Source organism: Dermacentor variabilis, chromosome 4 (genome assembly GCF_050947875.1).
Source record: "Dermacentor variabilis isolate Ectoservices chromosome 4, ASM5094787v1, whole genome shotgun sequence".
NCBI lineage: Eukaryota > Metazoa > Arthropoda > Arachnida > Ixodida > Ixodidae > Dermacentor > Dermacentor variabilis.
In genome coordinates this window covers 25,748,879-25,770,676 of record NC_134571.1, presented here as the reverse complement: position 1 = coordinate 25,770,676, position 21,798 = coordinate 25,748,879, and the positions used below count along the sequence as shown (strand labels likewise).

The window sequence follows — 21,798 nt, the reverse complement described above, 5'->3', positions numbered from 1 at the left end:
CGCATCGTGCCGCCCCCTCCACAAGCATTACACTTTGCCTCGTATATCGCTGCGTAAATGTCTCGCTTTGCGCATCCACCTGATTCGGTGTTTCCATCTCGGCATAGTTTAATTGCGTGCAGGAACATAACCGTTCCATAAATAAACTTGTCACCTCTGAGCTGCATAAACATAAAATATCTTGCATGAGGTTACAGGTACATAAGATGAATATGAACCGAATCGTGCTCATCGCATTTGCTTGCAGAACGTTTAATTAACCGCTTCACTAAACCTGCAGTTATCATAGATTCGTGTGCACTGTACCTGCATATTATATTTTTTTCGCTCCACTCATCTTCCGCAACTTCATTGGCTGCTCGCTTAATTACCTGCCTACAGGCGCTTGCCGAGAACCCTCAGCGGGAATGAATGGCCGCCTTACACCTCGTCCACTAAAGCAGCCGTGAGAATCGGCCGCCACGGAGAAGAGAGCGTCTCGATGAGGCGGGATCCATGCAGACGCGTGCGCCAACACGAGGCGAAGCCGACAGCCGCAACGGTGGAAGCGCAAACTCTAAGGCCGGCGTTCGAACTGCCCCGGGTTTGGACGTCGGCCGTCTCGCCGAATACTGCTCTGTCTTCGTCGCACGCCACGACGACGCCCTCGCAGCCCGAAGTCTGGATTGACGACGGTGCCTTCGTGCGACGTCGCGGGAATCTAGTGCTGATTCGAGACACTGCTCACTGATTGCCTGATGTACCAGAAGAACATCACACAGCAAGCTATAATTAAAGGCACGCATATATATATATATATATATATATATATATATATATATATATATATATATATATATATATATATATATATATATATATATATATATATATATGTACTTAGTCTTACTATCTTTTTAGCAGTGTAGAACATCCGTCTCCTTATGCACGGAAACGTAGTGGTGTGACACTGATGCCGAACTTGTCTAGGACTGCGTCACTAGATTGCCAAGTGGACTTCTCCATCCACGTTTCCTGAATTTTTTTTTCCCCGTTCCCAAATGCCACGGGTTTTCCAGCTGCGCATTATTTTCTACGGCACTATTTTCTCGCCAACTGAACATGAAGGCCCGACCAAACACAAACCTTCAGAGACATTTCTTACTATTTGGTGCACTTATTTGATATGCCACAATCGTCTTGGTTGCGCTTCTCAGCAACATATCGAAAAGACCAAATGAAAACCCAATGCATAAAACCATAGTTGCACTTCACGCCGCTACCGGCATGCTACGTGCATGGCGGCGATAGCGCATTTAAAATGGTCGTGAAATCGGTGTGTTCAAGCCCCGGAAACGGCGTCGTTGCTGAACTGCGCTAGATACATTGTGAGATCTCGGGTATTTTCTGTAACGAAGGAAACAACACACTGGTGCAAACAGAGAAATGACATTTAATGTACCTTCTATACAATGAACCAGCTAGCCAGGCTACACACAAGGAATATTTTTCTTGGTAGAACACGTTGGGGAATCTATAGCGGCATTTACATGAATGCGACAAGTGGTGTACGGTTCACACCGCATTTCTAGAGCTGTCTCGAACTACCCTCGGTAGTTCGAGACGGCGCATGTCCCGCTGCGTATGTAAACGCGGTTGACAAGGTACGACTCGCCACGCAAGGTTACCAAGCGAATGGTTCGCCCATGACAGACAAAAGGCCGCAGTTTCGCCAGGAAGCCCAGTATCGATTGCCATAGCAAATTAGTACACAGCTATACGAAGTAATGATGGTATTATCGGCCGTGTAAACATGTAAACACTCGCTTGCTAGCTAAATTACCAAGCATTGTGTCACGCACGCACACGCAAACATGCACAAATCTCCCTCGATAACCACGGAAACTCGCTGTGAAAACGTTGGAGTGAGGAAGCGCGGCAGCAGCAGCGAGCGAATTGACCTTCGTGTTGCCTCTCGCTTCAACGCGAACGAAACGGCGAAAACACAGCGTACACGAAACCATCAGCACTCGGTGTACTCTGTCCCCATCGCAGATGAATTTCAAGATAGGGCCCACGCGTGGCCGCGCCATGGACAAGAACGGCACCGAGAGCGGCGCTGCTGCGCCGGCGTTGAGAGCGCCGCATGCGAAGCAAAATTCTATTAGCGGGTGGTACCCCTCTCCCATCTCTCGTTCGCACCGCCTTGACTGCCTCCTGCACTGCGCGTGTTTGTGCGTTTCGTGCCGCGCGCGGTGTGTGCCTACATGTGTGCGCGTGGACATTTCATTCGAAGGGCGATGTACAGTCTGTTTCAAACCTCCGTGGTTTCACATTTAAGGGGAAACTCGGAGTGCATTGCATCGCGATGCGGCGAGCGCTTGCGTCAGACGGCGGCAGCAGCAGCTCGCGCAGGTGCCAAATAAAGTTTTTATGAAAGGAGTTTTTATGATGATGATGCTCGAGGGGCGGGATCTTGAACGGCGTCGTCTGCTACGGCGGCGCGCGCTGGCCGCATTGTCGGCAAACCTTCTACTGTCAGTTGCAGGGCGTCGATCTCATCGTTACTGCGTGAAATGAGCCGGTATTCTTTACTAAGCGTTGTGCAACGCCCACTGATACGCCTCGAAGGTAAGTTCATCGCTGCAGGGCAGTCAGGCGACGTACTGATTCCATACATTCTTGACGGCCCGTTTCTGGAAGGCAGCAGCCACCAAAGTTGAACGCCCCACCCCCTTCCCCCCCCCCCCATACCCGTGCCCCTCTCCCCAGTGCCTTGCGTGCGACGAAAGATAGCGTGCTTCCTCCAAGCTTTCTACCTTTACGCGCGCGACTGAGCCGCCATCGTCGGCTCGCCCGAACGATTTCATTCGCACATACAGCATACGGCGACGATGTTATCGCCCTTGTACTTTAGACGGCACAACACGGCGGCAGCAGAAATGCGCCTTGAGTGTCCATATAATTGTTATCGCAAGAAAAAGAAACAAGCAAGCTTATCTTGCGCACGAGTATGGGGAACCAGCGCTGGAGTTTTCGCGACGCCTGCAGCGCCGCCCTGGCGGTCAGAACGTGCACAATGCAGCCGCTCCCACGGACGAAAATTGTCAAAATTGCTACTGGTAGTGGCGTTGCGTGCCCTGAAAGTCGAAGGAAAACAAAAGGACGCCGACGATACTGTTGCATATACAAGTGCCACAACTACGTCGGGATGAGGGTTGATGTATCCTTCTGTGTCTTTCCATCTAAACCCTACGAACAAGAATAGAGGCGGCGTTGGATCCAAGCAGTCAGGCGAGCGGAGTAAGTTCCCGTCTTGTCGCCCGGTCAAGCGGTGTCGGGCTGGTTTGTAAATCGAATTTCGCGTGTGTGCTTGCTTTATTCGACAGTTAAGACGGTAAGCCGTGGCAGACAGTACCAAACAGCAGAATCTGCAGTCGGCGTTTCGTCGGAAACAAAATGAGCAATAGCATGCACCATCCGGCATATGTACCAACCATTTTTACTTCGTAATACCACCGCCATGCCCCTTCCAACGCCACCGCACCAAGCCAAAGATACGAAAGGTAAATATTATCCGTTCATTGCCAAGAATTATGTGGGAGGGAAGCTGCCTTGTAATACGAGTTGTGTGCGCGTACTGCCGGAGCACGCGCGACTAAGCTGCCTATGTGTTTTTAAAAATGCGCATGCGGATGAGGTCTCGGCGCTGAGATGCATCCGCTAAATTTATGTAATTAATGCTAAACGTAGCCAGCGTTGTTACGGATCCAGCAGCGGAGCACTCAAACCTTTGCTTGCGCGAGTCAGCTGATGCGATAAAGCTTTCTTCTCCATTGACTGCTGTGGCGAAGTAACATTAGAATTTTTTATGTCTAGCGAGAGAAATATGGAATGTCTTCAGGCCAACTAATACTTCCGAAACCATAGCGCAGCACGACCGGAGCCGTAGCTGCTAGATTTGCGAGGCAGCTAGGCGCAACCGTTAAAGAAACACACATGCTCGCCGCGACACACTGTGAAAAATATATAAAGCTTAAAAAGCTTCTTTCGTCATTTCTTCACTTGATGGCGCTAGCTTCTTTACGAAAACTGTCCACTTGAAGCGGCGCGAAAACGGAAACATACGAACTATTGGCGGCGAGGAGTTACGGAGTCGCCATCTATCGGAAGCGCCTCGCTGGCGTAGTATGAGGGATCACGTGGCGCGCTCCTCATAGGTTTTGCTGTCAGCGCTCACTGAAAACAACATGCGCGAGCTCTCCCGGATATTTCTGTAAATATTTTCGAAACGAGATAAGTTTTTTACTATCTAAATAATAACCTTGGGCAACCTGAAAGCACAGAATCGTTTACAGACGCTATGTCTCTTTACCGAATACGTACAGTGAACGCCACTGCGCCCGGTCGCCGCGATGGAGTCTCCCGAACCGGCTTCTTGCGTGAAAGGTAGGTAAACGCTGAGAGCAAACTATGTGAAATATGTTCTTATAGTGTTTTTATAACTGAATGGAGCGTAATAAAATGAAGCCTTAATGCAGCGATCGCTCAGATTCGCAGCGACCGACTGCGCGTCTGCATGCTTGTCCGCGCACTGTTTCGCTTTCTCAGCGCGCGCGCGTTTTCGCACCGTGCCATGAGCTTTAGGCCGCAGAATATGAGCATTTGACAGTATACAAGCAACCATTGTTGCGTGGGTGCTATCAGAGCTATTCAAAAATAATTTCATTCTAAAGGCTTCGACGTCTACGGGGACTGTGATGTGCCGTCGCGACGATTCAATTTTTTTTCTAAATTCTTGGACGTTTCAATATTATTTCTCGAGTTGCGCCGCACTGTATGTTTATCGGTGTTCTCAGCGTGCGATTTCCCGCTGCTTGTTTTTTGGTAATCTAGTGCATTAATCCTTAACACAAACATGACCATATGCCATGTTTTTTTAATGTGCTTCTTACCACTCCCTTTCCACTCCAGTGAACTTGCCAGTATCTATAGCATCGACAAGTTCATAGACCAAACCGTCATTACATTAGTCGGGCAGCGGACTCGGGTGAGCGTCTCAGTGCGCGTTTTCCGAACATCGCAGACCCGGCGCCGTAGCAGAAATCTTCCTCGCGTCTGTGCTTGCTGCATACTCGAGTTGTAGCCGATGACTGTTTGCCGGTTTTATGTTTCGCGAGCCAAGCTTCACGCAGCTTCTTGTCCTGCGGCTACGTGTGAATAAGGATGACACCGGGCTCCGTTGCGCAAGTCCGGCACTGCGGCACCGAGCAGTAGCCTGCCATGTTGCGCGCCTTCAAAGGCAGCCACTACCTATTGAAGTGCTTTTAAGCGTTGTAAAGGAGACACTCAAAGCGGGAAAATCTCGCCACTAAATGAGGACCGCAGCGTACGATGGAATTTAAACTCTCGTTTTCAGCTCGCTTCGGCGCTCCCGAAGCAGCCGACGCGGCCGCTATGCCCACGTGATCCCTCCTAGCACGTCACGCCGACGGTGGCGCCAGCTTTTCCAGTGGTGGAGCTCGAGGCCAATAATACGGCCGCGCACGTGCGTCTCGTCTGGTCGGGAGGCTGGAATGTGCCGCGTCTCGTCGCCAGGGCGGCGTGCAACGCACTCTTTGGAGGACTCGACGGGAACCAATCAGGACTCGACGGGAACCAAAGGTCAGTGGGTCGCCTCGCATTGGGCGCTCACGGGAAGACTACAAATGAAGCTGTGCAAGGGGATATGGGCTGGACTAGTTTTGAAGTGAGGGAAGCTCGCAGTAAAATTGAGTATGAAGAACGGCTGAGGAATATGGAGGAAAGTAAATGGGCTGGGAGAGTGTTCAGGTATCTGTACAGGCAAAACATTGATTCACAGTGGAGGAAAAGAACTAGGAAGCTTACCAGCAAGTATGCGGCCTGTGGGGTGGGCAACACAGCAACAAAGAAGGTCAAGCGGAAAGTCAGAGAGGCTGAATTAATCTCATGGGTGGCGGCAATGGAAAAGAAACCTGCCATGAGTAACTACTTAAGGGGAAAAAACGAAATTAGGAAAGAAACCATTTATGATAACTCAAAGGGAAGCTCATTACTTTTCGAAGCGAGATCGGGATGCCTTAGAACACGCACCTATAAAGCGAGATATAAGAAGGAAGAAGAAGCATGTGCTTGCTGCGGTAAAGCTAGGGAAACGACGGAGCATATTTTATTAGAATGTGAAGACGTCTATCCAGCGGTCGATTTAGGCACCACTGGCCTCCTTGAAGCCCTTGGGTTCAGCGGGAGCAATGGTAAAGCAAACAGGTCCGCAATAGACATCAGTAAGAGGCGATTGGAGGATTGGTGGAAGAAAAGTAGGGAAACGACAAAAGACGGAGACGTACAAAAGCACAGTTCGCAATAGGGTATCAGCAAATTTGGACGTGGTAGTTCATAGTGTCTTTTTTTTTTGTTTCTCATTGGTTAACCTAGGTAGGATATTAGGCAGCATAGTAGCAAGAGCTTGGTGGCGCAAGCCACCGCCCCGTTCCAAAGGGGACGCTCATAACATCCATCCATCCATCCGGAAAGAAACCATTGGAACCAATGGAAACCAATGGAAAGAAACCATTTATGATAACTCAAAGGGAAGCTCATTACTTTTCGAAGCGAGATCGGGATGCCTTAGAACACGCACCTATAAAGCGAGATATAAGAAGGAAGAAGAAGCATGTGCCTGCTGCGGTAAAGCTAGGGAAACGACGGAGCATATTTTATTAGAATGTGAAGACGTCTATCCAGCGGTCGATTTAGGCACCACTGGCCTCCTTGAAGCCCTTGGGTTCAGCGGGAGCAGTGGTAAAGCAAACAGGTCCGCAATAGACATCAGTAAGAGGCGATTGGAGGATTGGTGGAAGAAAAGTAGGGAAACGACAAAAGACGGAGACGTACAAAAGCACAGTTCGCAATAGGGTATCAGAAAATTTGGACAAGGTAGTTCAGTGTTTTGTTTTTTTTTTTTCATTGGTTAACTTAGGTAGGATATTAGGCAGCATATATAGTAGCAAGAGCTTGGTGGCGCAAGCCACCGCCCCGTTCCAAAGGGGACGCTCATAACATCCATCCATCCAACCATCCATCGACGCGCCGCCTATCCAGCGCTGGTTACCCATACACGGCCCGCCATGCGAGGACGTCAATGATGACGTAACGACACCCCACACCCCACCCACAGTAAAAGAAGACCGCAGTATTGGTGGCACAAAAGCAGGGAATGCAAAACAATATCTTAAAACGATGGATTTCTTTATATAGATGGTTCCTTAACACGAACCGTGGGTCTCAGACTGAAAATAGGCTATCAAGAAAAGTAAAAGGGACGAGCTTTGTGGCATCCGCCACAAACGCGTTTCAAAGGGAACGCTCATAATATCCATCCTGCCATCTATGACGTGTATAAATGTCAAGTCATACCCATAGTAAAAAAAAAAAATTATGGGGTTTTACGTGCCAAAACCACTTTCTGATTATGAGGCACGCCGTAGTGGAGGACTCCGGAAATTTCTACCACCTGGGGTTTTTTAACGAGCGCCCAAATCTAAGTACACGAGTGTTTTCGCATTTCGCCCCCATCGAAATGCGGCCGCCGTGGCCGGGATTCGATCCCGCGACCTCGTGCTCAGCAGCCTAACACCATAGCCACTGAGCAACCACGGCGGGTATACCCATAGTCAAGTAATATAAATACCTGTGTAAATACGTAAACTGAGAAAAGACCTACTCAAACATCCACAAAGATAATCTGAGGTTGAAGGGAAGCGGCATATAACTCTAATGAAACATACAAAGTACTTTGAGGCTATGATTATGAAGCGGTGCGAACAGTTTGGAAATAAGCAATGATGCCAGCGCTGAGGCTCACAGACGCCATTATGTGCTTAAAATCAGAGATCTTGGGTCTGAGTTAGAAGCCAACCAAAGGTCAGTGGGCTGATTGGCATTCGAGGTCCAGGTTAAAAGCGTTTAAAAAAAAAAATGCAGGGTGACATATGGTTTGGGCCTCTTTTGAAATTGTAGAAGCACACAGCAAAGTTACTTTTGAAGAAAGACCCAAGAACATGGATAAAAAGTTTTTAAACCGTTCGCAGCACGCTCAATTCTGTCAGTCGGCATGTCTCGGAGGGGCGTGGGCCCCCAAGGCCCACCTCTGGATTCACCAGTGCGCCCAGCTACCTAACTGCATCGTCAACTTCCACCATCGTGTGTCACGCATGGAAGCCGAACGTCAGGTTACGTGTGAGTCGCACTGGGAAGACTAAAGGCGATACAGCCGAGATCCCCACAGCATCTACACTTTATTTACAATGATAACTATGCAAAAGTCATCAGAACGGCTTCTTGACGTGCTTGGACGTGGATGGGTTGACGATCTCGTCCAGCTGCCTCTGCAGCTCCTCCAGCTCTAGGTCTGGCACGTAGCGAATCTCCTCGTGCTCGGGTAGGTGCCGGTGCATACTCAATCGAACGCCCTCGGCCAGACTGTGCTGCACGGCTTCCAGGAAAATAGGCGCCATGACTCCTGACAGTTCGGACACCTGCCCGCCAGTTGGCCAGTGTTTAAAGGAGACAATGAAGGGAAACAAACAGTTTAGACTGGCATAATACTATTTCAAAACTTTATTTTTGTTCCTTTAGCACAAAAAGGTTGGTTGACAAATTTTTTAAAAATCTTTATTAACCCTTTATTGCATGTTTACACATGCAAAGTGTGGCTACATTTAGTTTTGTATCAATGCACGCCTAGAAAAAGCCAGGAAATTTTTTTTTTTTGCTTTCAGATTTTTATTTCACAAGATAGAGAATGTCAACTACAGTGGGCAACATACGCACCAGCTCAAGTGATTGTAGGTGCCCAGAGTTTTCTTTTGCTCCAACAGGCGAAGTTTCTGGTACCCCATTAACAAACGTAAGCTTGAATACAGAAGTTTGAATGCAGTGCACGTACCTTTCGTTATGTAATACGGAAAAACAAACACTCTTGCCTGTAATGTGCTAGTCCACCTTGTGGTGGCACAGCCAGGTATTTATTTTTTGGGGAGGGGTCATGCACTCGACAGGCAGAAGGTGGCTGGGCAGGCGAGTGTTGCGGCACACCGCTTTATGCCACCTATACCGATATGCGGAAACTTGTGAGGAAAGGAAGGCACCTGCCCAGTGTGCACCCCCTCCCCACGCACTTTTTGGCTACGCCACTGATACCTGGCATGCTGCGGAATTATATGTCAGTTTGCATTTGGCAACCGACATTTTACATATTTGATCTGTACAATATTTCTGGCGGGAAAAATTGTTGACTTTGTCATAACACCCACCGTCGGCAACTAAACTTGCTTTGACAGGTGGTGTTTGTTTCGTTGCAGCAGGAGCGGCTGGTAACTCACTCAATTGTTTCTTCCTATTAGCTCACTCAATAATAAAATGATCAAACTGTCATTACATAAAAATATGACGCAAATATAAAAACATAATCCTATTAAATGTGGAAGGTGCGTGGACCACACTGTGCAGAAAATGTTCCCACATATGTGTTGTTCCTGTCACTACAGTGGACATATTAGAAAATGTGTTCCTAAGAAAAAACTTGGCTTCACTCAGCCACAATATTTAAGTTTCTGCCTCTGAAGGCATCTTCTATACCTTGTAGGTATAGAAGAAGTATAGAAGAAACCGCAATGTCACAATAGTCATAAATAAAAGTGTGAGGACGAACGTGACTTTCCCGCCGGAAAAATGGGACGCCATCCTTGAAGCCATGTTGGATGAAAACTGTGGTTGATGGCACCTTCTAGGGCGCCTATACAAAACTGTGGTCCACTGAAGTTGACACTATGCACACGAGCTTCTAGGAAGCAATAAACTTGCTACAAAACTAGCCAAAATTTGTCCACTGTAGTGGGCACTATGCAACGAAGGTTAGAACGACAGAAAGCTGAGCTAGTTGGTAAGGATTCATTATGCAAAAAAGAGGTGAGGCGTGCAGACAGGAACACAAGAGTAGAGAAGTGGACAGAGTTCGTGTTGTCCACTTCTCTACTCTTGTGTCCTGTCTGCACGCCTCACCTCTTTATTGCCTAATGCAATGAAGGGTTAATATAATTATTTCAAGCTCAAATCGCCGCACATGAACTTTAATGTGACGACACTGATTTCAGATAATTTTTTCGTATTTGGGCCATCTCAGAGCAGTTTTCTAACACTTCCTCAGTGGGATTCCTTGATTCCTTTGGAATGCTATGTAAAGCTTCATCATCAATAAAGAGTTACACCCAAGCAGATGCTCTCAAAATCTGTGACGCCGTGGAAAGCATGTACAAGAACTTCAGATTCTCCAGTGATATCGTAAACATTTATGAACTGTGGCACATTACATGTGCTCGCGCACGTGAAATACTCAAAAGTGGTTATTGAAGCCAATTTGAGCTTTATAAAGCTTTTTATTTAACCCTTTTTGAAATTTCGTCCTAGATATACTGACGACTGTGTGTTTTGCTGCATATTTTGCTCCCCGTTGGACATAAACGTGTAGAAATTGTCGCCGGCTCCAATATCTTGCACGCCCAGCCTCCATTCTCTGTGCCAATGCAAAATCACACTGCGCCAGACAACACCACTACAAATGCTGACTACGAGTCGGCCTTCACGACTATACACAACTGTATGAATGATAGTTATTTTAGGTGCACAGATGGTGAATGTTGGCCATCACACGCAGGCGAGTGGTTGTGCTGCTAGTTAATCACTGCGATCCAGAATCTTTTACATGAAGTAATGTGCATTTGTCATCATCAGCACTCACCGTTCTTATGCTTCGATGGTGACATCGAGCGACCTAAGTGTTACGAGACTCGTGACAACCATTCCTGTTCCACATTTTTTTTAATAATATGTCTGCTTAAAATGGCACCATCTGAGTGAATACTCAAGTCAGTTCTACGTCCATTGTCAAAATGCGTAATGGCTGCACGAGCTACAATCACAGTAGGCGATCTTGTTATGACAGAAACCCGGTTTATTTTAATTCGATAGACTACAGCACCTAGGAGCACCAGGCAGATTATATTTATGATGATTATGGAATAAACTCAACAAAGCAGTCCATCTACTCTATGCTGTGAGGTGCTGCAGTTTCCAGATTTCATAGCCGCCAGAGTGCATGAATGCGCAGTCTCCGGTCGCCACAACGAGGCAAAGAAAAGATGGACTAGCAAATCCCGGAGTGTTGGCGTTTGTTCGGTGCTGCCGAGTTCTCTTGGGGTGTGGTCTTGCCTCAGAGGGTGTCTCACGTCGAGTACAAGTCAGTTCTGTTGGCTTCCTTTTTTCTTCTATGCTAAAGCTGGATTATGATGCATGTTGTAGTGGCGAACTCGGGAATAATTTAAACCATCTGATCTCGTTTATTTATATAAAGTACGCTCAGGGTAAAAATTTACCATAAGTGATGACGGCGTGCACAGACCAAGGTAATAAATATACATAAAAGCACATTATAAATAGAAGTTAAAAACTAATGTTAACTCATAAATTACATTATCGGCCAGCATCATGCTTACAGTACTAGTAACAAAATTTAAAGAATGTGTTATTAAACATGGTGCTAGTGTTAAGTGTGGTAAATAAAGTAGTTTTATACAGAGCGGCTTTTTTATATTAATAATGCTGGCAGACTGTTATAGTCATTGCGTGTTTTAGGTAAAAATTGTGGGTGTTTCGACGATATCTCTATGATGGCACAAGAGGTACGCAATTTTTTTTTCACATGTTGCTTAAAGGCAGGGAGCATACTCTTGAGTGACCAGGAGTGACAGCAGAGGTTTTGTGAGGGCAGGTGACCATGTTACCTCACGAGAGGCAGTGTAAGGGTTAATAAGCTGGGCAAGCTTAATGCATTAACAAACACAACATCTAGACCAACAGAATGTGGCTGCCACAACCGACACAGTAGACTGCGATCTTAGTTTCACTGTTCAGCAGAATAACATCTACCGGCTTTGCAAAGATTCTTCCTCTCTCTCTTTAACAGTGTACTGGAAATCACCAAATTCGAATATGGTGATGAGATTGAAATCCAAAGGATACAATCTCGCTCGATTACTGCCCCAGATTGTCACCTTTGAGACACCATTATTTCACAAAGCTGCATCTTTAAAGGATGCACGGACGATTAACATTTCCACTATATGGTTTCTTTAACTTTTCTTAGTATGTTAGTTACACTGTGTTTTACTTATTAATTAATTGCTGGGGCGATACTATACGAGTGCTCCAGATATAACACTGAGCCAGGCACAAACCCAGGATTTTTTTTCACGGGAGGGGGGGAATCCAAGGTAACATTCCTATGCAAATGAGGGAGAGGTACCTTTAATAGTACAAATGTGAATAACGCTCGACATTCACCATAAAGACGCGTAAACCCGCAAAAGAGAAATGAAATAAGGTGTATCTCACAGGTACACATGTGAGGTACACCTCTCCTTCACTTGGCAAACAAGGAACCACATCAAATGGACTAGCGCAGGAAAGAAGCACAAGAACACTGCCAAGAACAAGTAAACAAGTGAAAGTGTAAAATAAAGATTTCTATAGTAGCAGCAGTTGGCAACAGCAGTTGGCAGCCAAGGCACACGAACCACATGGGCTCGCATTACTCCGCCAGCCAAACACTGAAGCAAACAAAATCGTCGTCATGTGGCCTTTTCAAAATGGCATCGTACTTGATACCTCCGGAGCGTCTGTTGTTCTTGAAGAGTCTTTTCATCGACGGAAGCAATGAGATGTGCCACAGACAAGGACAAAGTGTGTTTCACTCTTGAAAAGTCTGCGGTATAGTTCATTTCACTGCTGAGCTCGTATTACTCACGGAGCTTCACTGCCAACAGAAGTGAAACTTGACAATAAATAGTTGCAGCGAAGCAAGCATTTTATTTCAGTTCGATAAAGAATTAGGCTTTCACGATTCCACTATAATAGGCAAGGGAAAATGTATAAAATTACGTGCTAATAATTTATTTTTGTGGTTACTGCCTTATTTTGGTAACAAGAAAAGTTTGAAGTACGAATTATTTCCAGCCTCACGGAGGAACAGTGGTTGGCGGTTACGAGGGCGTGGGCGGGGCTTCACTGCAGACTTAAGTTGTATCAGACTATAGTAGCGCTTTTTGGATTAGCTCTGGAAGAATTATAGCGAAATATATATTTGTGGAACAATCACAGTTCATTTGGATCCCACGTTTACTGCTCTACGAAGTGCCAAAACCAACTCGTATTGTTGTTTGGGAAGTTGCGTAACGATGCGTGGCCACCAGTCCCGCACAACCGCGTAGAGCGCAGGACGCTGCAGTTCTAGACGTACAGTGCCCACCATGGAAAGTTAGAAAAACACCTGCATAAGGACAGCAGACAAGTGGCTACGTCAGGCGGCTCAACTGACAACTGTAGAAGTGTCATTCAAAATACACAGAATTGTTCTCCACTTCCAGCAGCGTTTTCTCTTCTTCCTTTTTAAATAAAAAGAAGTTGATCTATAAATGTTTTCATAAACAACGGTTAAATTTCTTAATTTTCGCTTTTCCTTCCTGTTTGGCTGTTGCCTTGGCTTAATTTCTCAACTACTTGGGACTCTTGCTGCCAGTTGCCAATTTTGCACAAAAAGTTCTGTGCAATTAGGGAAGGACCAGACGAGGTAATGGGTGACAGTCATATTGCTTATGGGTTTAAGGGTTATTGCAGGGTTTGATGATGGACGCTGTTACACATTATTTTAATTTGCACTTTATTTAACTCATATCGCGGGTATATGAGGGTTCCGACGATCTGCCAGTGTCGTGGCGAGCCGCCACTCGAGGAAATAATGAAGCAAAAAAAAAAAAAAAGTTAAACTCAATTGGCGTTTTCTCCGGCTGCAACTCGTTCCTCAGGCATACAGACCAGCTGACTACGAACGGAATCCCTTTCCTGGCCCCTGGATCAGTCTAAACAAAGAAGGTTGAACTAACGAAGCAACAGTGATGCGCGCGACCGCTGAATAGATGGTGACAACTGAACGCATGTCGATGAGAAAACTAGCCTTCACATCCCAGGAGGTGCCGATAGATACCGTCATCCAAAAGGCATGAAAAAGGCAGCAATATGTTGACCACCGAATAGCTGCGAAGTCTCAACATTGATTTGGCGTGAAAAAGACAGCAATATGTTGACCACCGAATAGCTGTGAAGTCTCAACATTGATTTGGCGGCGCTTTAGGAATGTGTGTGAGGATTGGTGGCGTGGGCGGGGAGCGGTTATGCCGCTTAATATTGCTTAATTCCTGCCCCCCCCCCCCCCCCCCCCCATTGGGTACGTGCCTGCCCAGAGCCCAACATTTGCACATCAATACATGCGAACACATGTTCCTAATTACCTGAATGTTTCGCTCGTAAACATTCAGCTTGAAGGTGTCTTCAACTGTAGTGCTCTGTGGTGTATACGTAGATATCGCCATTGATTCCAAAGGGGTAGCCCAGCTGTAAGAAGAAGAGTGAACTCACTGAGCGCTTCTTTGTATAATGAATCTAAAACCGTAGCTTCAGTAGTGCACCAAAATCTGAACAGCATATCAGAGCTATAACAACTGCTTACCATTCTGAAACCCGAATTCCCAACATCGTAGCTATTTTAGCCACTTTTCTGGCATTGTTCTCGAGCACGGTGAAGTCGTAACCTTTCAGCTGGACGTTAATAAGCCCTTCGTGCACTGGTAGCGGCGGTTTCAAATACTGCATGTGAGAAAAATGGAGAAGCAGCACATTACTGACCATGACATCAACACACAAGACGGAGAACAACTTCACCTGAAGGTATTCTGGTTCGTGGTACTTCATGATCGACCTTACACTGGAAACATGAGTTCTTAAAGCCCGACTTGTGAGCTGTAATAAGGCCTAAAAAACATTTGCAAGCAAAAATTAGACTGAGGTTGTGCTGTTACATGGCAAGGGATGCACTTACCGACACTCCAGCTCTGTTCATGTTGACTGTGCCATGTCATGATAAATGGAAAAAGAAAACACGTTCACAATGAAATTGACATAGAACACGCAGACGAATGCATACTGTAATGGCATCTCCATGCAAAGAGCCAGACAGGGGAATATTACTTACCGAAACTGCCAGAACTGCCGGTTCCGCAAACGTGCGGACACCAACCGTATAGTGCCTTGTCTCGACTTCTCTTGGCTATGCAGTTGCTGCTTACTGGCAAAAGGAAAACCAAGGAAAACTATCTGCGTACAGGCCTAAAGTAAGTTGTCAATCACCATTTAAATACGTTCGTCAAAAAAATTCGCGACGGCAATTAAGTTTGCGCAGTCGTTTTGCATTTGGTTTCGGTTTCAGTATAATAGAAAGCTTACGTTCTAACCACACCTTATTGATTTTGCAAAATCAATCAATCAACCAGCTCCGTTCATATTTAACGCGTTCAGGTGGTTGCACAAGTTGATACTAGTTCGAAAGCAACTTTTTGGCAATTGGACCCAAGTGGTTCCTGTAACAAGCAAACCAGCTGGGACAGGTCCCAACTGGGGTTAGCTGGTCCGCCCAGCATTATTGTATCATGGTTGGCCTCTGTTGGAAACGCAACTCCTAGGCAGGAAAACTGTGTTGATTTCGTTTTAACAAGCGTACCTCCCAGAGACGGGAACGGTACCCAGTCAGCTCGGCTGTAGAACGACAGAAAACATTGAAATAGCGACTATGCGCCAAGTCGGCATATCATTTCCCCGCGACTGTTGTCGTTGACCTGAGTGGTTGTGCAGCACACTTACGGTGGGGAATTACTGTGTACCTAAAGATTTCTTTTTCCTTCAACTCCATAAAAAGAGAGGCGATCCGATGAATGGTAACCTCACCACGGTCACTTGCGGCCGCTCGGGTCTCGGATGTTACGTGCATCCGTCGACTTTCAGGTGTATGTAACACACAGCAACTTTGATGCCATATTTGTAGCGTCTCCGTTGTAAGTGACTGTAGTGCGACATCCACGTTTAGAATCCGATCCCTTAGCCACAAAGGCAAAATTTTTGCTACAATACTACAAACTCTACGTAACATCGCATGCCAGGCTTTGCTCAGCCCAGACACTGTTCCCACATAAAACAAATGCGCTCTAGCTACCGCGAAGTGACAGAAACGTCACTGGAAGTGCTTCAGCTTAACCCCACTGAATTTGACCATACCTAACACATGAATAAACAAAACACTCAGTCGCATGACACTTCGCACAGGCGAACGGGAGGCACGCTTACAAAGTCATGATCACCTACGTGAAGCCTACTTCCTTTATGGAATGTACGGGCAATGCACCTTGAGAAACCGATGGCAACGTTCCGATTCCGCCATGTTACAAGTCACGGAGAAAGCGGGACCTCCAGACCTCCCCAAGTGATCCAGCGAGCTAGAGATCGAAAGCAAGGACGCCTAGCCCGCACAACAGCTAAAACTTCACATTCATGTTACTTATCGTAATCGTCCCGTAAGCTTTTCTGAAAACACAATGTGCTGGAACTACCCATTATGAGCCATAATACTGAATCCGTCAATAGAAGATTTGCAACAATCTCAATGTGGTTCCAATTCCAGTGCCAGTGCTACCACTTTTGGGTGGCAGCACTGAATCGTCAACATAAAATTTGCTACAATTTCTTAAAATGAGCTTCCAATTCCTAAAACACCCTAACCGGGGACGCTTACTCATTGAGTCATTCATTCCACGCTACTCTTTTCATGCTGTCCGATTCTTTTTCCTTTATGTGCCAGTTAGAAAAGACCACTTGTTAGACGGATGCCAACCAAACTACCAGGTTATTTTTAGTCCAACACAACACGCCAGCCTTTGTACAAGATCAGAGATGGTAATGGTTATGTACATACATGGTAATATCAAAACACTTCAAGACAGGCTGTTTTGAATTCATGTGCATTCAAACACAGTCCCCTTGTGGAGCAATACAGCGCTTGCAGCGTTCCTGCCACTTCATGAATATGTCCTGCACATCTCTCTTCGAGGCAAGCACCCTTCTGCAATTAAAGCTCAAGGCAACTGTGCAGAAATGGAGACTTTCTAGCTGGCTTTTAACTTTGGGAAGAGTGAAATAAGCAGGTGCCAGATCTGACTAGCAGGGTAGAAACCATGTTGTTTCCTGCAAGAAACGTGTGCAGAGTCCTCTGTGACAGAGTGCATTGCTGTCGGGAAGCATCCAGCTCCTCATGCACCCCTGATCGGGCTGTTTTCTCCAAACAGTTGCCCTCAGATTACCTATAACTTGGCGGTTGAACTCTAGTCTGGCTATTTGGGACGAATTACAACATTGATTGCCAAAAAACATTGCGAGCATGCACTGTGTTGAACTGTGAACATACCCAGCCTTATTACAGTTGTGGAGACAAACTTTTACGTGGCGATGATTGTTGCATAGTCTCGGGGTCTTACCCATGCACTTAAGTTTGTTTTCCAGTGATGATCCTCAACGTGAAAGAGAGGCAATTTGTAAGGACTTGCTTCTGCTTATTAGGCTCTCTTCCCAAAAATAGAACTCGGCTCAGTAGTCACCATTTTGATACGATTGTTTAAATCAAGTCCACAGTGCAGGACAACGCTTGACAGTTCTGGGAAAGATGACGTCCAGGACGGGTTCACAAAGTGCTGTATTGCTGCACAAGGGAACTATTTCAAAGGCGACAGCATTTGAATGCACTAAAATTACTTTCTTCAAAGCAGAGCCAGTCTCAACAGTTTGCGACATCACCTTGTATGAAACGAGGAAGTATGCATGTTAATAGTGCCTACGATAAGCTACAATTTCCACTGGTGAAAAGTCCCAAAAAAGGGCCTATAGAGTGACTGCCTACAATGTTACCTCACAAGTCAGGTGCCGATATAAAGTTTGAGCCATGCAGACTCAGTGGCACCGAGCAGATGAGAAAATATACAAGCTATGTTTGTCTGCTTCCAAGTTTTCGAACACTTACCTCAAGGCCTGCGAAATGACATTTTCAGATTCGAGCTGAAGGGTTTCAAGTGCTAAAAAGTAAAAAGAGCCAGCATGAACACCGAATAATGAGGAGTTACTTTCCTGGCACCATGATAATTTTTATTGTACAGAAACAGGCCAGGAGATGGAGGATGAGACAGGCAACATGAACAGCCGCACATTGCTAACACAATGAAATGTTTGTAATGATTAACACAACTTTTGCTTCTGTACAGGCACTCTTGGAGGCGACAGGGACGGGTGACCGATGACAGCTTGACACAGCAACCAAGTGGAACATTGTGATCAGAATGATGACCTCTTCTTTGCAGATGCTGAACTGCTGCTACTCGAACGATGAGTATGACAAGTTAAGGAGGCAAATACAACGGCACAATATGCAACTAGAACTGCCACAGTGAAGAGAATACAAGAAAAAATGCAAGACCAAAAGAGTTACCCAGGCTTGACTTTACAACACAATGCTTACTTCCCTTAATTTCCAAGAGCGTGTTTCTACATTGTACAGGGACATGCACATTTTGCTTAATGTATTAGAAAAAAAGATTTTGCCCTTACCACTGCACTGTTCTTGCTAAAATTTTGCATGAACATAGCATTTTGGAGTCTATGTCGCTCAGTGTAACACTTGCCACAGCTAATTTCCAGATTTTTAAGAAAAAAAAAAGTGCAATTTGCCTTCGTTTACGGTGACGCGAGCAGTTGCTTAACGGAACCAGCATAAACTTGCGTCGCCGCTTGCCGGAAGCTGCAGAAAGCAGCGTTTCAGGTAGTAGGGCTGCCACGTGTTCCAGTAGAGCGGGCAACAAGCAGCCACTCTCCCTGACGGGCTGCTTTCTGTAGCTGCCAGCAGGCGGCGACGCAAATTTATGCTTGCACTATTGTGGCAGCAGCTCGCATTCCCGTAAACGAAGGCAACTTTGCACTTCTTTCTTAAAGGGACAGACAACCACTCAGAACATGAATCGAGACAACCCCGCAGATGGAATGATTCCCCATCGTGGTGGCTAAAACGAGCCATGTTTTTCTCAATAAACATTGCATCTTTAATTCATCACTAAAAGTAGCGAAAAATGACCTTCGGTGCCCGACGCGGTAAAAACATGAAGCTGCATAAGAGGTCCGCCACGTGACCTACTAGTGTACGTGGTTCCTGGTCTTTTTAATAGTATTTAAATGCAATATACCTTTCGTTATCGTAAGTTTTTCCTGACTTACAATGTGCTTATAGATAAGCCTTCGTTTGTAGAGAGCAGAAAAGTGGCACTGCCTTTGCCTTCATTTTCGATGAGTTGGCTTGGCTCGTCTATCAACAGGACGACGACAACAGAGGCCAGCCAGCTATGATGTATGTGTGTACTTGAGGGAAAACTCTATACAAATATAAGAAATGGCTGTACAACAATGCAAACTTACTGCACCAGCTATTTATTTTCAAAAGTGGTTGAAAAGGTTGAAATGGTGGTGCATAACCACAGTTACACTCGCTCTTGTGAAAGCAGAATGATGGGCTGCTTTCACAATTTGCAAGGAGGGGCAATCAACGTTACTCTCCCTTCTCAGCATTGCTGGAGGAGGGATTGGATTGGAAAAACTTTAATAAAAGTCCTGCAGGAGGGACTCTTATTTTTTTAGAGGCTGCTCAGATCGAAAAATTCCGCTTACTAAACATCCACACGCTTTTGGAAAGTAACCGCTGCAAATGTAGCCACTACCGAGGGCGAGTTTTGCATTGTGCATAAAATACTTGGTCCTTAAAAATCGGTTGACAGTCCCTTTAAAAACTAAGCAATTAACTGTGTCATGTGTTACACTGAATGAGACAGACTATGCGATCTTTCTGCTAAATTTCAGCAAGAAAAGTGCAGTGGTAAGTCCAAATCTTTTTTTCAAGCACATTAAACGAAATATGCATGTCCTTCTATATTTGCCCAACTAATGGTGGCACTTGTCATTGCTTATATGGGGCGAAGTGCCAGCTGCAGATTCTGGGGCTTCTCTCTTGCATGTAGCATATTTTTGCATGCATAACCCGCACAACAAATTAAAAAGACTTAGCATTAAAGTTGGGGTGCGAGATTGTGGAAATCTTGATTTAAGGTGTGGCTTCACGGCAGCATGCACGCTGCCTAGGAAAACCCACCCTCTCCCCGATCGTGCGTGTTGATCACGATTTGACTTTGTGGAGCGCCGCACCTCCCGACCGCACCTCCGACCGGAAAACTAGACAGTGCAGCTTCTGGAGGTGAAGCTGCATTGACGACATTGGCACGAAATCCTCGCTTCACCTTACCCACGAACAAGAATCTTTTGGACGTTCTCGTCGACAATGTTCCTGTGTGCGCGTTGATTGACACCAGGGCGCATGTGTCCATTATGAGTGCTGCTCTTCGCCGTCGGCTCAAGAAAGTTCTGATGCCTGCCCCGAACCGAGTTGTACAAGTCACCGACGGAGGGACTGTCGCTATTGTTGGCATGTGTTCTGCCCGACTCACCATTGCTGAGAGACACACCGCCGTTCTCTTCACTGTCATTGAGCATTGCCCTCCCGAACTCATTCTTGGTCTGGATTTTCTTGCCAATCATTCTGCCCTCATTGACTGTTCGGCCAGCTCACTTCGCCTTGACTTGCCTCTTCTTGCCGACCCTGTGGACCCGCCTCCAAGCCATCTGAGCTGCATGGATTTTATTCGCCTACCGCCTCACTCTGTGACACACATCGACTTGTTGTCCTCACCAGCTGTACCTGACGGCAATTACGTGGCCGCACCAATTCCGGCCGTTATGCTTACACATGGTGTTACCGTGCCGCACACTGTGCTGAAAATTACTGGCAACCGCACCTGCCTTCCACTTGTCAATTTCGCGCTAACTGCACAAGTTCTGCCTCAGGGGATCTCCTTGGCTATAATTAGCGCTTTGTAGGATGATGAGGTCGAGCCATTCACAGTGGAAGATCGTTACAGCTCAGCCCATACCGTGATGTCATCGCACGGTACTGACGTCGACATTAAGAAGATGGTTTCCTCTGACCTTACACTTGCTCAAGCTGAAGCTCTTTGCCGCGTTCTTGAAGGGTATCGCGACATTTTTGACTTTGACAATAGACCCTTAGGTCAAACGTCCGTCGTGAACCATCGCATAAATACTGGCGATGCGAACCCTATTCACCGACTTCCATATCGTGTTTCCGCGTCGGAACGAGCTGTTATCCAACAGGAAGTCAAAAAGATGCTTGCAAAGGACATTATCGAGCCTTCCTGTAGACCCTGGGCATCTCCCGTCGTACTTGTCAAAAAGAAGCATGGAACGTGGCGCTTTTGTGTAGATTATCGCCACCTCAACAAACTCACAAAAAAAGACGTGTACCCTTTGCCACGTATTGATGACGCTCTAGGCTGCCTGTAAGGTGCCCCCTATTTTTCTTCTATCGACTTACGGTCCGGCTACTGGCAGATATCCGTCGATGACACGGACCGAGAGAAGACTGCATTTGTTACCCCTGACGGCCTTAGCAGTTCAAGGTGATGCCTTTCGGTCTCTGTAACACGCCCGCCACCTTCGAACGAATGATGGACTCTTTGCTTCAGGGGTTCAAGTGGTCCACCTGTTGGTGCTATCTGGACGACCGTCATCGTTTATTCGCCCACATTCGACACGCATCTAGACCGTCTTTCAGCGATTCTTGACGTATTCCGCCGCGCCGGTCTCCAGTTGAACTCGTCAAAATGTCATTTCGCTCGCCGCCAAATCGCCGTCCTTGGA

At 46.3% G+C, this 21,798-nt stretch overlaps 3 protein-coding genes across 5 annotated transcripts in view; 1 reads left to right on the top strand and 2 right to left on the bottom strand.

Moving 5' to 3' along the window:
* The window catches only part of LOC142577938 (liver carboxylesterase 1-like), a 28,257-nt gene extending 19,996 nt beyond the window's left edge, over nucleotides 1-8,261 (top strand). Inside the window, exon 7 of the mRNA XM_075687376.1 lies at nucleotides 8,109-8,261. Coding sequence (XP_075543491.1) covers nucleotides 8,109-8,261 — 153 coding nt within the window. The remainder of the gene's footprint in view (nucleotides 1-8,108) is intronic.
* Nucleotides 8,262-8,278: 17 nt separating this feature from the next.
* Nucleotides 8,279-15,231, bottom strand: mRpL48 (mitochondrial ribosomal protein L48). Its single transcript, XM_075688462.1, has 6 exons — nucleotides 15,143-15,231; nucleotides 14,990-15,015; nucleotides 14,833-14,922; nucleotides 14,621-14,757; nucleotides 14,403-14,505; nucleotides 8,279-8,537 (listed from the first exon to the last, which is right to left on the bottom strand). Exons 2-6 carry the CDS (start codon nucleotides 15,008-15,010, stop codon nucleotides 8,328-8,330), a joined length of 561 nt encoding a protein of 186 aa, XP_075544577.1. The 5' UTR covers nucleotides 15,011-15,015; nucleotides 15,143-15,231; the 3' UTR covers nucleotides 8,279-8,327.
* Nucleotides 15,232-18,096: 2,865 nt separating this feature from the next.
* tho2 (THO complex subunit 2-like protein) overlaps nucleotides 18,097-21,798 on the bottom strand; it is a 111,346-nt gene continuing 107,644 nt past the window's right edge. For all 3 annotated transcript variants that reach the window (XM_075688459.1, XM_075688461.1, XM_075688460.1), the window contains one exon: nucleotides 18,097-18,373. In XM_075688459.1, the coding sequence (XP_075544574.1) occupies nucleotides 18,319-18,373 (55 nt within the window). In that variant the 3' untranslated portion in view covers nucleotides 18,097-18,318. The remainder of the gene's footprint in view (nucleotides 18,374-21,798) is intronic.